Genomic DNA, 15,069 nt, shown 5'->3' with positions numbered 1-15,069 from the left:
GCAACACAGTGCCCCATAGTTAGTGTGAGGGTGAAAAACAAATGCCTCCACCCCTCATCCCTCCCCACTTCCCCAACACAGGGAGGCAGTGGGGTCACAGGCAGCTGCAGCTAGAGAAACAAGTACCAGGCAACTCTGGAAGAGCAGCAAAAAACACATGGCTAAGACCAGATGATGATGTTTAGGTAGTAACAGAACAGGGGGATGGGGAAGCATGTGGAGGGAAGGAGCAGAGCAGTGCTGACTCGGTTACAGGCAAGTGTGCTTATCCAGCTGTAGAGCTGGTCACGGTCTCTTTATAGTGACTCCCTTACATGAATCTTCCAGTTCCATTTACGATGACAGCGCCTCTGTGCGAGGAAACTCTAGTTATTGACTTCTCAGCCTCACGCCACTTCAAGAGATGCTTCGATGTGACAGGTAAGAGGGCTTATTGTAAGCAAGGCTCTCAAGTCAAAATGTCAAATTATACAAAGCCATTAAAATAAAATTTACTTAACGAAGTAGCTAGAAATCTAGGTTGTATGCCAGCTAAGTCAGGCTAATGCAGTGTGAGCTGGTCACTAAGAGGGGCACCAATCCTCCGTCTCTCTATTTCAGGTGGCAGCGGGCAGGGGGCAGAGGAACGAACAAGCAAATGGAAAGCAAACAGACTAAAAATACTTCACCCACAAGAGGTCTTGTGGAAATTTTATTATATAGAGTGTAAAATGAATTGTCAGTCAAATAAAAAGAACACTTTTTTTTTTAAAACAACATGCATAACATTTTTCAATTGCCTTTTTTAATAGTTAGACATTTCAAGCATTATAAGGAAAATAAGGAGAAAAAAACAGAAACTGTAACTTCAGTACATTTCAAACGGAATGTCCCTCAGGTCAATTAAAAATGCAAGAAAAAATAGCTTCAATTCCGTTTTTTTTTCCTTTAAAAATACATGTTATCTGTACAAGATACACTACAGTAAACATTGGAAATCATATTATCCCTTTTAATAAATCAAAATTATTTAATTCATACTGTGGTTAATACTAGATTTATTTATTCATCTAGTTAATTTGACAAATATTAAGAAAATATTTAAAAGAAAAAAGCAAAAACCACCTTGGAATTAAAAAATAGTTACTGCATTTTATACGGTTTAATGTTCCACAGTGTTAAAAGTTATATCGAATTTCTTTTTAATATTAAAAATAACAGTATTTATATTTCTGAGAGAATAGAGAAAGGTTTTTTGTTTTGTTTTTAAAACAAGCTTGGAGGTCTTAGACACACAATTGCAACTGGTAATGAAGACATGAAAAAAAGTATGCTAAAAACATGAACACATTTTTATATTACCCCTTTAGAACTCTAAAAATTATACAAACCCTATAAAATGCCCCCTCCCAATCGCTATTGGACAGCAATACAATTATCTGTCTCAATTCAGAATTCACATAATTAATTACAATACATAATAGTTCAGTTTTTAAAAAAATGCAATAAAACCAGACAGCCAAGATATAAGAAATTAGAAGTAAAACATTTAATGAATTTATACATTTACGAATATTTAAATACTGTTTAAAATTTTTTTAAAGGATTTGTTACATACCACCTAAGACTTCCAAGCCACTTTCTGCTGCAACAGAAAAAACTGTAAATAAAAAGAAATACATGCAAAACAAAACAAAACAAAACAAAAAACACCATGTTGAAATGTCACTGCTCTGAGGTACATTCTGGTGCCTGAATTTGCAGATATTGCTCCAAAAAGAATCCCAGAGCTTACACGTTTGAAATAACAACAAAAATAATGAAATAAAAATTATCAGCAATTTTTAGTAACTAATTTTTCCCGATTTTTAGAAAAATTCTGTTAATCTAAATATAGTGTTTCACAGAACAAAACAAAGGTTCTTCATCAAAAGGTTTGCAAATCTAAAAACCTCTGTTACAAATAGGTTTTCTTTCACAATGATTTCAAGGGGGAAAAAACAGCCGCAAGGACATTGTTCTACTGCTCCTGTGGAAGGAAGGGGGAAGAGGAGACGTCAGTCTGTGACGGCAAATTCTCAAGTCTTAGTGTTGGCAGGGAGGTGACAGGTCACCATCTCTCCCCTCTGGCTCCTCAACAGGCGCCGAAACACACAAACAAGCCAATGTCTAGGCACCTTCCCGAGGGCCTCACATCACGGAGTCTGCCCCAGACAAAACGTCTCTTGAACATGAGGTCCTGGGGCTTCTCTTTCTGCTGAGGATACTGGGTGGGGGAAGTGGAGGAAGAGGGGAGGGAGCAAGTGATATTTCTTCTCAGTCACCTACCAACCCCGATGCTTGTCACTCTGGGCCAAGGCACAGACAGCTGATTTTACAGTGAGATGCCAACCAGTTTTGGATCCAGGGCCTGAGATAACCAGCATGCCATGCATGAGAACCTGAATGGCACCGGTCACCTGAAAAATGCCCTCCAGGAGCACTTGGCCCTCTTCCCCGCTTTAATAAGAAAATCTGTCCAGGTCTCTGATTAGATACACTGCTGATGGAGAAACCTTCCAGGTTTATGAGTTGGGCTAAAAAGACCTGGTGGTCTGCCCTCTGTCTCACCCTGAGGGGAAACACCCTCCCTCCTGCCTCTCGCTACTGACTGATGGGAAGGGTGACAGCCCGGCCACACCATCTCCTTAAAAATAGCAGGTGGGGAGTACCCTCCACAGTCCCCAATCAGCACCAAGAAGTGCCAGATTTGCCTAGTCATTTAAACTTGGCACTCTGAATTTACAGCTGGAGAAACTGAGGCCCAGTGGGAAAAAGTGCCATTTGGCGCTGAGGTATGGGTTCTGGATTTGAGGAAAGACAAGGTAATTCCTTGCAAATTCAAATTTGCAGTGGCTGCCAAATCAATTCCTCTCCCCAAATTGTTTTTCTCTGGAGGTAGGAGGGGAGACAACAGCTACAGCTGGGTTCTCAGTAGCTCTGGGGCTGGGCATTTCCTTCACAGCCTAGTACTCCTCTCTGGATCAGGCAGACACGGGAGCTTGGGAGGAGGGGTTAAGGGTTGGTCTGGGAAGTATCGGTAGTATTGGTGACTGCATACACACCTGGCTGTGGGCCTGTGCTTGCCCTAATGTTTGCCCGTAGAAAGCAACCTGCTGTCTGTAATATTCTGCCCAAGCCATTGTGTAATCTGGTGGGGAGCTGGCCTGAGGAGCAGCACTGGCAGCGTGACCTGATTGACAAAGGAAGAAACACGGGTTAGTGACAGTGGGGACGCAATTGCCCGGAGGTGAGGAATCTGTCAGCTTGGCAGGATCCCTTCCTGAAGGCTTTTGGGCATCTGGAACAAATGCTTGAGCCTCTGCCTCTGGACAGCAAGAAGGTAATGATGTTGATGAGGCTCGTGCTTGAGGAGTGCTGTTGCAACCCTGTGCGGTTTTGCACAGCAAAAGTGCTTGCTGCAAAAAAGGGCTCGTATGCCTTTTGTTGTATGGTCCCTTTACACCCTTATAAAATCTTCATGTTAGTCTTCTTCCCACAGATTCATATTCTCTGTATCCGTGTGCCTTGCCCCAGACAGATCGCAATGCCAGACCGCAGACAGAGATAGAATGGGGGTTCCTAGTCTGTGTGTGTATGTGCGTGTGTGCACACCTGCCCACGGTATCCAACCCCCCTGGAGGGCCTGAAACAAACACAGGCCTATGTGTGCCTGGGAATCTGGATTTGGGAAGTCTGGGAAACACTAGGCATCTGAACTTTTAATAGTGTCCCCACATGACTTTCAACACTGCTCCTGGCTACCTGGTGATGATTCTGAACTCCAAGATGAACACTTCCTGCATAGCCTGTTGAACTGGGCTCTTTCTGACCAGCAAGTAACAGCTTTCAGACTCAAAATAACTCTTCAAAGGATACCCTAATAATCTGGGGTTCAGTAGTTCTGGAATTTATATAGGGAATTTAGTACTAATTTAAAATGATTCACTAGCCCTTTTGTTTGTTCTTTAAAGACTGGTTTAATTTCTTTACAGTTTAGAAAAAAAGCAGACTTACCTAAGAAAGAACAAGAACAACAAGAAAACAACCAGCACCTATTCTAATTTCAGGCTTGTTTCCCTGTAGTTTCATCATCTTTTTTTTATCCTTCACCTGCCCTGAAATGCCCAAAAAGAGATGGTAGCAGCAAGACAGTCAGAGAACAAGACTCCAGGTGACCTGAATCTTGGTGAAGCAGTGCCCAACAGGTGTGGCTTAAGTCCACAGCTGCCCAGGAATTGCTTAGTTCTAAAGGGGAACTGCCAAGGCTGAGAAACAAGTCCACAGTTTGGGTGTTACACCCACTTCTAGGCCCTTGAGGACCCAGCAGTAGAGAGAGCAGAGAGGAGGAGAGGATGGCAAACTTCTGCTGGGACAGAGGCACAGCCCAATGAGTGATCAGCAACTATACTACGTCTCCTCTGACAGAGAAAAAGAAGGGAAAGGAGAGGGAGACAAAGTCAGGTATTGAGATAAAAGTCACATGGAGAAAAGATTAAAGAAAAAAAAAGATGACATCTAACCATCGACAATTAAAGTCTACAGAACAAGGGAACTCTTCTACTGGGGACTTGCTTGTTAAGGAGGCCCATTCCACTCACTCTGTTTTTTGTAATAGTCTTCCCAGGCCTTGCTGTAGTCAGGCTGGCTGTTCTGCGGCTGGCTCTGCTGGCCTGTGCGAAGAACACAAAAGCAGTCAGGCCTTCCTGGCTTCCTCAAAGCCTCAGTCCCCAGCCCGGATGACTTCAGGCCCTGCTCTTGGAACTCGCTCCATCTCACCCGTGGGCCCACACATTGCTCCACAACCACGACCCAGGCCTTATGGTCTGGGGTGATGGCAGCAGGCTGATGGTATTAGGAAGAGGCATCCCAACATACAAGAGCCTCCAGCTGGACAACAGCTGACGCAGGGATCCCTTAAGACCCAAGTGATGTGAATGGGAAAGCAGAGTTCCCTGTGAGGCTGAGCAGGCCGGCTGCCCTTCACAGGGCAACCAGTGGAATGGCCCTGACCCCTTCAGAAGAAGACTTAAGCTGTGGGTCAGCAGGAAGCCCCGAGGGCCAGAGTGACCATTGTGTTTAGGCTCTGAGAACTGGCCTTCAAGTGGGATGAATCCAAAGGGGAAGGGACATTCTGTTAACCTGGCCTTTCTGTTCAAAGACTGATGGCTTTACTGCTGGACAAGCAGAATGGTAGGAAACACACAGGGAAACTATCCAGACTGTTATAAAGATGATGAAAGAAAGGAAATGGACACATGGTAGAGGGGACTGAAAAGTCAGGGCGTGCATGTGATTCTAATCTAGTCCCCTATCTTTCTGGGGTAGGGAGAGGAAAAGGGGATATGTGGGGGGGGGGGCTGTTCTAGCCTTTCTCTTCCCTGTAAAATCATGTGTGTGTTCTCTAGGCTTGGAAGCAGGTTAAGACTGGGGTGGGGAATGAATATACTCAGTGTGGGAGGATTGGAGCAGCAGCATCCTGCCCAGGGGCTTATAAAAAGTGGGTTAAATTCCAAAATCTGTCCAACAACTGATTGTTGCTGTGTGCTTAGGGATTTATTGCTTTTTTGTACATATATTTCATAAAAATACCAAAAAAAAAAAAAAAGTGGGTTAAGAAACCTGACTAAAAAGTGACAAGTTAGTACCTTTCTGCAGAGGTCAGGACTGGCTTGAGTGTACAGTTGCTAAGGCCCACCAAAGACCCCCATCAATGTCTTTTTTTTATTAGAATTATAGTCAGCAGCAGGTGGAAAGGATGTGCTATTAAATACACTGCATGGGATAATATTTTTCTTACTAGTTAATTTATTGAAGATTGAGAAGGGAGAGAACTAGCATTAAATTTAATGCTAGTTAAATGTGTATGGGGTTCGGGAAAGGAGCAAGAGGGGAGCAAAGAACGGCAGAAGACATCTTCCTCACATCCCATTGTGGTAGGGACTCAGAAAGAGACACCCAAACCAGAATGACCGGGTTTTTGGAGAAGGTTAGGAGTGAGAGATCTGGGCAGCAAAAATTCTTCCACAAGACATGGAGTGTGTGGGCAAGCAGGCCTTTTCTTCCAAACAAGGTTTCACTGGACAAGATCAATTCTCAATTCTTAACTCCCCTAGACAAACAAACAAAGACCACACCACAAGATAAGGACCGGCAAACAGTGGCAAGAAAAACAGGAATTTATTGAGTTTTCTTTTACTCATCCTTGCATGCCTCTGTCAACTCCTCTGGGCCTGCCTAGAAGTCAGATGTCATTCCTTCCCACGGCTCGTGGCCTTTTCACCTAGGAGCTTCTGCAGAACCATGTTCCCAAGGGTTAGTCTTCCCCTTAAGGAGAAGGATGTGTCCTGTCAGGCCTCAATAGGAAGGCCTGTACCTAATACTCTACATAGTCTAGGATTTCTCACGGGTCCATGTCATTTCCTGGCATAATGGGGAAAATGTAAACTTGACCCTGGTCATCTCATCTCAAATCAGAACAGCATCTGACCACCCTGGGACTGTGAAAATGTTGCCCATCAGGAGGTGAGGGGATATCAGAAAAAAATGAACCAAGGTATGGAAGAAATAAAACATGATAATGCTATGGGATAAAGCAAATACAGTAAAAAAATATCAATAGTAGAAAGTAGGTGAAGTGTAGGTATTCACTGTAACACTCTTAAATATATTCTGTATGTTTTCAGAGTTACATGATAAAATACTGGGGAAAAATACAACTGCGCAATTTCAGAGCTGAAAGGTACTTTAAAAATCAAGTCCAAACTTTCATCTCATAGATGACAAATCTGGAACCCCAGAGAAGGGAGAGAAATGTCTAAGGCTGCACAGCACTGGTCTCCAGACTCTGCCAGGGGTGCTTATATCCAGCTGTGAACTTTCTTGGGAAATCCTGGGACTGGCTTTCATAGCCAGCACTCTGCTCAGGGATAACGCAGTAGTGAGCAAAGTCAAAAAGCTTGGCCCTACAGCTTGGCAAGATATAAGCAGAATAATTTGCAGACACACTGAAGAATACTTTCCAAACATGAATGAGCTGAAACTTCAGATAGGTGAACACAACCTGAATTTTACAAAGGTAAGGTTTTCATACCCCCCACCCCCCCACTTCCCCACCAAAGGCTGTGCAAGATGGGCCATGCTAGCCATGACTCCTGAAGCTGATGCCAGGAACAGGAGAGGGGGGAAGCGGGTGTTTGATCCCACACAAGGACTTAAGCTCTTATTCTCAGTTTCCCTGGAGAGGCATCACTCAGCAGAGCTTAATTCTCTAATTGCTTTCTGAAAAGCAGCAGATCAAGCCCCTTTCTAAATAGGTGTTGGAGAGAGGAAAGGGAAACAGTCACCTTGAGGCCAGAAAGCAGGAAGGGTACCAGCAAGCAGACCACCTGGGAGAACAGTGTGAAGGAGCAGAGTGCTGATCGGCAAGATGGCTTTCTCTCAGATAACAGAGAGAGCAGGAGCGAGAGAAGCTCAGGTTAAACCATACCCATGGCCTGGCCCATGGGTAGGGAACAAAAATGACAGAGATTTACAGTCCTGAGAAGGAAAGAGTAGATGGGAAAGAAAGGTCTGAGAAGGTGGGCCAGGAGACAGTTGGCCGTCTCCACTCCTGCCCAGGATAAAGCCGATACCATTTCCTGTCTAGCCGTCCTCTGCCCAATCACACTGCTCTAGTACAGGGCTTGCTGGTGGCCCACAATACACCAGCAGGCTCTCCTACAGCCCTGAGCCCAAAGCTGCAATAAGTGCATTTCAGGTTCACCAGCACCATGGCCTCTTTGAGCCTCAGCCTTTTCCTGTGAGTGTATGTGAGCATGTTCCCACCTCCATCCAAGTCACTCACCTGGGACCTGCTGTGTGGGCTGCTGCCAGGCCTGGTAAGTGCTGCCCCAACCCTGGGTGAGAAAGGCCGGAGGACCACTGTAAATGACAAAAGAAATCGCTCATTCCAGCGTGGGTCACTTCCCCTCCTCTTCTTCATCTCCTGCCAATCCTATGGTCTCTCTCTTGTCACTGCTCACCTCCTCTCATCCCTTCCCTCCAGCCAATCACAATGGTTTCTTTGCCTGCTGACAGTAACTGTGGCCAGATGATGACTGCAGTCTTGTCTGCCTACTGAATGAAAATAGTGTAGATGGAACAACAGGTCACCTACCTCACAGGGGTGCTATGCGGGTTTCCGTTCACTTTAGCAGCAATATTTGGGAAGCACCCTGAGCTTCTTGGAGGAAAGGTGCTATAAGAAGGTAAAAATAAGAACAACTCAGCAATGGAAAGACTTTCATAAAAATTCACTCCCAGACTGAGGGGGATGTACCAAGCTGGTGGTGACTAGAAAACCCTGTGCCCTCTGGGAAGGTTGTCACTCCATCACTGCTCAGAGTGAGCTAAGGACAGGGCAGAGGGACCACTCGTGAAAGGTAAATAAGTTCTGCCCCCACCCAGAGCTTTTGATTATCCCTAGAAGTAGCCAGAAAGGGATAAAACAGGACCTCTTAGAAATGAACTCTTCCAGTCAAAGTCAACTCAAAAGACTCACTTTTGATGAGGTGTAGCAGGTGGCTGGTTGAAGGGGCTCTGTCCAAAAGCTCCAGGTGCTCCGAGACTGGTACCCTGTCACGGACACACAAAGCATTCTCACTTCCTGTTTGCTAGGTCTCTGCTGTCTGGCCAGGACCACCGCAAGAAAAACCATAGTTTTGTGGCGATAGAACCAAGTGAAATAAAGCTACCCTATCACACTCATACTAGCCTTTTTTCTCCACTGTGAACTGAATTTGCAGAAATGGTTTCTGTCCCTCAATTGACAATATCGCCACACAGACAATGCAGGCACCACCACAGTTGCCCTGATGTGTCCCCCTGGGTGTAGGGACCAACCTGCTGGACTCTCTGGTCAATTTAGGCTGGCCCAAGGCTCTTTCTGTCATTTTATGTCCCCTGTAATACAAGCAGTGGCCAATCTGTTTTCCATCAACATTCCCTTTCTTTGTTTTGAGGTGCCTGAAACTAAAGCCAGAGTCAATGAAAACTTCTTGCAGGTCTGGCTGCCAGCGCTGTGCCAACAGGGGTCCAAGGGCAGTGCTGAGGGTAAGGCTGCTGGCCCAGTTGCTCATCTAAGCCTGCCAGGAACATGGCTTGGGTGACTGAGCTGCTGTGGTCTTGGTGAGTTCCGCCAGAAGGCTTCCTTCACTGCTTCTGAGCCTGGCCCTGATAGTCCCAGGGTCTCCGATCATCCCCTCTGCAAAGTGGAATGGATTGCCCTTAGGTAATGTGAGGACTGAAAGGCATAGGAAGTACAAGGTTCTTGGGGGAAAACAGGTATCTTGGGTATCCAAAAGAAAATTCAGCTACTATTAAGACAGAAGTGGGGAAAGGATCTTGTACGTACACCAACTTTCTCATCTATGAGATGTCTGGCCACCTCGATCTGTTGAGGAATTCCCCTGATGGTGAATATTCGCAGGTTGGGGTCAGTGTTTGGAGGGGGGTTACGCTGAAGCTCCACATGTGCTCCTGACTGCTGATTTATACTTTTGATATTCTCACCTCCTGCAGGCAGAAAACACAAGATAGAAGAATAAGTGGCAACTATGGCAAACCCAAAGGTATCCTCCTTTTGTAGTATTTTGTTCAGGAAAGGAAGAAAGGGTATTTTTGTACACCAGCACACCGATTTACTTCAAAATGGTTCTAAGAAAAACCGTGGCTCTTATTTGCAAAAAGGCTGCAAAAGCAAAACCTGGTCCTTCTCTGCAAACCAGGCTGAGACCATAGACACCAAGAGGCACCTGCACATTTCCATCATGTCATGGCTCCAGATGTACCCAATCACCCACTAACCAGGTTTGGGTTGCGACCTGAAGACCAGAAGGCCACCTCCAGTGCCAGGCATGCAGATATACACACAATGGGGCCCAAGCCTCTGAGGCCAGTTTGCTGGTGTTCCTCAACCCAATCAAGGAGGACCTCAGGCCAAGAAAGGCACTCCATTCTTCTCAGCACAAGAAGGAGGCCCTAAAGACCTCTCTCCATGGCCGCGCGCCCTCCCTCCATAGGTCAAATGGACAGAAAGACACAAGCCTGAATAATGTCTGGAGCCCACACAAGTCTCTAATATCCCAAACTGTCACTTCTTAAGTCCCTGCTTCCTCTGTGGAGAGACAGATTTAGACAGAGAAGCTGCCTGAGGGTGGGTCAGAGGCCTGGGTGGAGCTGGGCTCATGAAAATTTAGTTGGGCTCTTTGAAAAACCTGTGAAAGTTCAGTCCCTTAATGAAATTTGTGTAACAAAGCCTTCACCAGTGTAACAGTGGTTTGATTCTTCTTTTGAAATTTCACAGAATTCACAGATAAGCACTGCTAAATTAGGGGTAGTGGTGGTGGTGGAATACAAGGAAAATTTACTGTGGAGTTTTGCAAAACTGGGAAAAGACAATCTGAGGAAAATCCAGTGCAGGGCAGCAGGGGTCCCAAATGATCGAAAGCACAGTCTGAGGGCTGGTCTCTTCAATCCCTCCCTCCCTACTCAAAGTCAAAACAAACCAAAAATGGTCATCATTCCATTATTCATCCACAATTCTTCAAACACTATGCTCCCCTTACCTTGCCCCACTGGAGGGTCAGCAAAGCCATAACAGTCTATATCAGATGAGGAAGTAAGTAGGGGGCACTAAGAGCATATACACACTGCTTCTTATACTAGCAATCCCTGTCCTGAAAAAACAACAGACCTCTTTTATAGGGGTCACCAAATGGAAATGGTGCCTGGGTTTAGTGCTCCTTCCTGAAGGCAGTGTGAACAGCTATTACATAGAAGCCAGGAAACAGGCTAAGAACATTTGGACAAAGCTTTATTTAACATCAGCTTGGTTTGTATATCAGTTTAGTCGAGGTTGGTTTTAAATTTAAAAGTAAAAAAAAAGCACGCCTCTATAGAACAAGTGTTGTGCTCATGGTTTTCTTTCTTTTTTTTTTTTTTTTTTGGCATGGGCAGGTACCCGGGAATCGAACACATGGGGTGTCCGGCATGGCAGGTGAGAACTCTGCCTGCTGAGCCACCGTGGCCCACTCTCATGGTTTTCTTAAACTACTGAGTTGAAGAAAAGCATCTATTTTCTACCCCTGCCAAACACACTCTGCTGGGGGACAGCACTGGCTAATGCAATCTTATGAATCTCTGTTTTGCCTCCAGGTGGGGTGCAATCCCTTTCTGGCACTGCATTTTACTCAGAGATCAACGATTTTAACATTTTTTGCACTATGAAAAGTAACTCTAGACAACAGTGTCTTGGGGGGGTAATGAAAGACAAAGAATAAATGGAGACCATTTCTATACACAGACCCAATACTTCAAGGAATCCAACTAGACTCTGCCTAGAAGCCACTTGGTTCCAAGGCAAAGATCTGGGGGGCAACAGCACAAAAGGATGTGTGTCTGTGACTGAGAACCTGCAGGCCCAGACAGCCATGCTGCCCACCCCTCCCTACCAGGCACTTACACTAGCAGCCCCAGAGACCCTTCTTCCCAGAGACCTTGGGAGCATGCTAATAAGGCAGGCACCACAAAACTGCATGGGGCCGGAAGGAGTTAATTTAAGTTCATCTTCCTTCAAAATGAGGTCACCAGCTTGGCACATGGTGGCTGTCTATAGACTCATTCAGCAGCCTGTTCCATTCTTCCACCTGATGGGGGGCAGAAGTGACCCACCAGCGGTTCCTTGGCTGGACGTGAAATCGTAAAGCAATTAATCAAACTTGCTAAAAGGCCTGGCTGACAAGAGCAGGGCTGGCCACACTATCTGTCAATATTGCTGTGTTTATCATGGAAATCCAGCAGGGGCCCAGGGAGGCTGCAATGTCTATCCAAGGACTGGAGCCAGGACTGGAGAGGGGATGTGGGGGAGGGAGAGGGGGATGCCTGACTGCTTATGGCAACCCTCTCCCTCAACCTCACTCATGTGCCTTTCCCAAGAAGGAATATCTTACACCTAACCAAGGGAGAAGGGGGGCACAGAAAGCTGGATTTAATCTCATGGCAGTCAAGTGGATGGTCTGGGTAGTACGTCTGACTTACTGTAGCATTCTGAGCAGCTAATAATACTCATTAAACACTTACGGTTTGAATATTCTGCTAGGAAATTAAAATAAACCCACATTGTTCTCACCATACCAAGAGAGGTTAATAATCTAGCAGGCTACACAGATATAGTCTTTGTTTTGAAAGAGCATAAAACACACATTATACACAAGCAGAGATGAGTGCAGAGTCAATAGTGAATGACAGGGAGGGTCAGGAGGAATTTCCATCCTTCCCCAGTTTGACAGGCCACAGCATTAGGTTTCAGTTGGTGAAGATGTTCCCAAATCATGTTCTGTGGAATACTAATATCCCTCAAACAGTTTAGAAATTTGAGAAACTTGGGGAGAAGACAGGATTTATGTCCTCCATATGTTGTCAAATACACAATGAAGGCAAATACAAAACTCAATGCCAAACATGTTTCCTGCTAGCAGCAAGGCCTTAGACCTCATAGCAAAAAGCTGAGCCCAGGTGCCTCAGGAAGGGCCCCCCTAAGCCACGGCCCTGCTCTCAGCAGATTTTCTTGGTCCCAAGGCCAGCTTAGATGAACTGGTAACAATGGCCTAGCAATTTGCCAGCTCCTTCCCTTGTTTCTCGCTGAAAGGTAGGAAAGAGTTGCATTAGCCATTAAAGAGCGTTTTTACCTAATATTTTCTCAAATGCCTAGAACCAACTAAGAAATCAATTTTTATTTTCTTCCCTAGGGTGTCTGTTACTCATGGCAAATGTGCTGAAAGGATAAAAAACATTTTCACATGTTGTGTCAAAGACCATACCCAAATCCAATAAGATAAAGTGACAATTATCAGAAAACAATCTTCTCTTGGGGAAATTATTTTAACTGTTCCTCTAATCAGCTAACTGACAAACATTCACAGGCATCATGGGTAGGGCACCTTTTCAACAACCGAAGCTGGTTCAATAGTTAATGGGTTTTACTTATAGTCAATTCATACTCAACAATAAAAAACTACTTTGCTTCCATTCATGAAAAGCTGAATCCGGGACCTCCGAGAAAACCTGTGTAAGATACAGTTCCTGCAGACTTCAGATGATGCTGCAGATATGACAAACTTATTCAACTGTAGCAAACAGATTTAACTTCATGCTTTGCAGGTATACCTGGCCTATCATCTCTGATAAAACAGCTGGAAAAGGAAGGTAAAACCCCAGCAGGTACCTCTTACCTTTGCCTATGACAAGGCCACACTTATCTGCTGGCACTGTGTATGTTATCTCCTGCACACCACCAGGGGTTCCCACGCTCCAATCACCACGGCCACGGCCTCTTCCTCTGGCTACTGCAAGGCCTCCAAAGCCATCTCTTTCCTGAGAAGGAAGCAAGACTCTAGTGACTATTTCTGCCACTACCACTACTCTACTTTTCATCTTTTCCAGGGAGGAGGTCAAATGACAGGATGTAATCAACACATTAGAATATGAGGAACCAGAGTACCTCCCCACATTTCAAATTCTGAAATGCTCTCTAAAACCAAAATTAACACAAGTCACAGGTGGATTTAAGGAGAATGTAAGCAGATGAACGCATGTGGTTACATTTCTCATACGCAACAGCATAAATATGTCCAAGTAAAACAGGTAGTCAGATATAAACTCCAAAGTCTGAAGCCCAACTACCTTTTCTCTTGAATTTTAATTACTGGCCCTTTATCTACAGGTATGAAGAGTGAGTCTGTTTTTTTTGGAGGCTGAGGTTGCTTGTTCCTGTGGCTAACACATGCTGGGACTATCAGAAGCCAGATATTAGATGTTAAAGAGCTGTGGGCAATTCAAAGTGACACATGATTGGCAATGTATGATTTTCTGGCCCTCCCCCAACCAGGCTGCTCCAAAGAACAATTCAGACTCTGCTGTATACGTCAGAATGCCTTGCAATCCAACAAGTAAAAGTAAAAAATGACTTTTAAGTAAAACTGTTGTCCCCTCCCAAGAGGAAGCAGAAATATATTAAGACTGACCACTCAAGGCTAGTTTAGAAAGGAGAGGAGGAACATGCCAGGCCCTTCTGCTCATAGTCTGAGGTTGAAGACATCTTCTTTGAATCATTTTCATACTGTTCAGCCAGCACACAGGAAAGCCCCAGTGTACTACCTAACTGAGGAAGATTTCTTTTAGTTGGAAGTTAAAAATTTAATTCCAGCCATTAGTCTCTAAGTCACTTTGGGGTTGTAGTATTTAAAAATTTTTTAAATGTTGAGGGCAAACCTGGTCAAGATGAAGGTTCCTTCATGGAAGGGAGGCAATGAATTGAAGTTCAACACAGTGAAGAAATGTTTGTCAAAACCCGATACTGTCAATTAAGAGTAAATGAAACGTTTACCCAGAATTTAAATGCTGAAATAATTGGAGTACTTTATTCCTGTACTCTGGTTTTTTATTTTTATTTTTAAAATATTTTTGAGGAATCTTCACACACACACACACACACACACACACACACACACAGTCCATACATGGTGTACAATCAATGGCTCACAATTTCATCATAGTTCTGTATTCATCACCACGACATTTTTAGAACATCTCCATCACTCTAAAAAAAGAAACAAAAAAGAAAGAAATCTCACAAATCCCATACCCCTTTTGACCCCTTTCATTGACCACTAGTATTTCAATCTACCCAATTTTTTACGCTTTATCTCCCTCTACCCTTTATTATTTATTTTTTGATCCTTTTTTTTTTCTTTTTTGTTTTTACTCATCTGTCCATACCCTGGATAAAAGGAGCATCAGACACAAGGTTTTCATAATCACACAGTTATACTGTAAAAGCTGTACTGTTATACAATCATCTTCAAGAATCAAGGCTACTAGAACACAGCTGAACAGTTTCAGGTATTTTCCTCCAGCCACTCTAGTACACCATAAACTAAAAAGGGATATCTATATAATGCAAAAGAATAACCTCCAGGAAAACCTCTCAACTATTTGAAATCTCTCAGCCAC

General features: G+C 44.4%; 1 protein-coding gene across 3 annotated transcripts in view; it reads right to left on the bottom strand.

Moving 5' to 3' along the window:
* Window positions 1-660: 660 nt before the first annotated feature.
* Window positions 661-15,069, bottom strand: part of FUBP3 (far upstream element binding protein 3) — a 55,624-nt gene continuing 41,215 nt past the window's right edge. For 2 of the 3 annotated variants that reach the window (XM_077147124.1, XM_077147129.1), the window contains exons 12-19: window positions 13,290-13,431; window positions 9,413-9,573; window positions 8,561-8,634; window positions 8,177-8,257; window positions 7,865-7,941; window positions 4,620-4,691; window positions 3,084-3,211; window positions 661-2,008 (exon numbers count right to left, since the gene is read on the bottom strand). In XM_077147124.1, coding sequence (XP_077003239.1) covers window positions 2,000-2,008; window positions 3,084-3,211; window positions 4,620-4,691; window positions 7,865-7,941; window positions 8,177-8,257; window positions 8,561-8,634; window positions 9,413-9,573; window positions 13,290-13,431 — 744 coding nt within the window. In that variant the 3' untranslated portion in view covers window positions 661-1,999. The remainder of the gene's footprint in view (window positions 2,009-3,083; window positions 3,212-4,619; window positions 4,692-7,864; window positions 7,942-8,176; window positions 8,258-8,560; window positions 8,635-9,412; window positions 9,574-13,289; window positions 13,432-15,069) is intronic. The other variant, XM_077147131.1, reaches the window with a different exon arrangement.

Source organism: Tamandua tetradactyla, chromosome 2, assembly GCF_023851605.1.
Source record: "Tamandua tetradactyla isolate mTamTet1 chromosome 2, mTamTet1.pri, whole genome shotgun sequence".
Taxonomy (NCBI): Eukaryota; Metazoa; Chordata; class Mammalia; order Pilosa; family Myrmecophagidae; genus Tamandua; species Tamandua tetradactyla.
The sequence above is the reverse complement of the archived record's forward strand: the minus strand, read 5'-3'. Positions and strand labels throughout refer to the sequence as shown.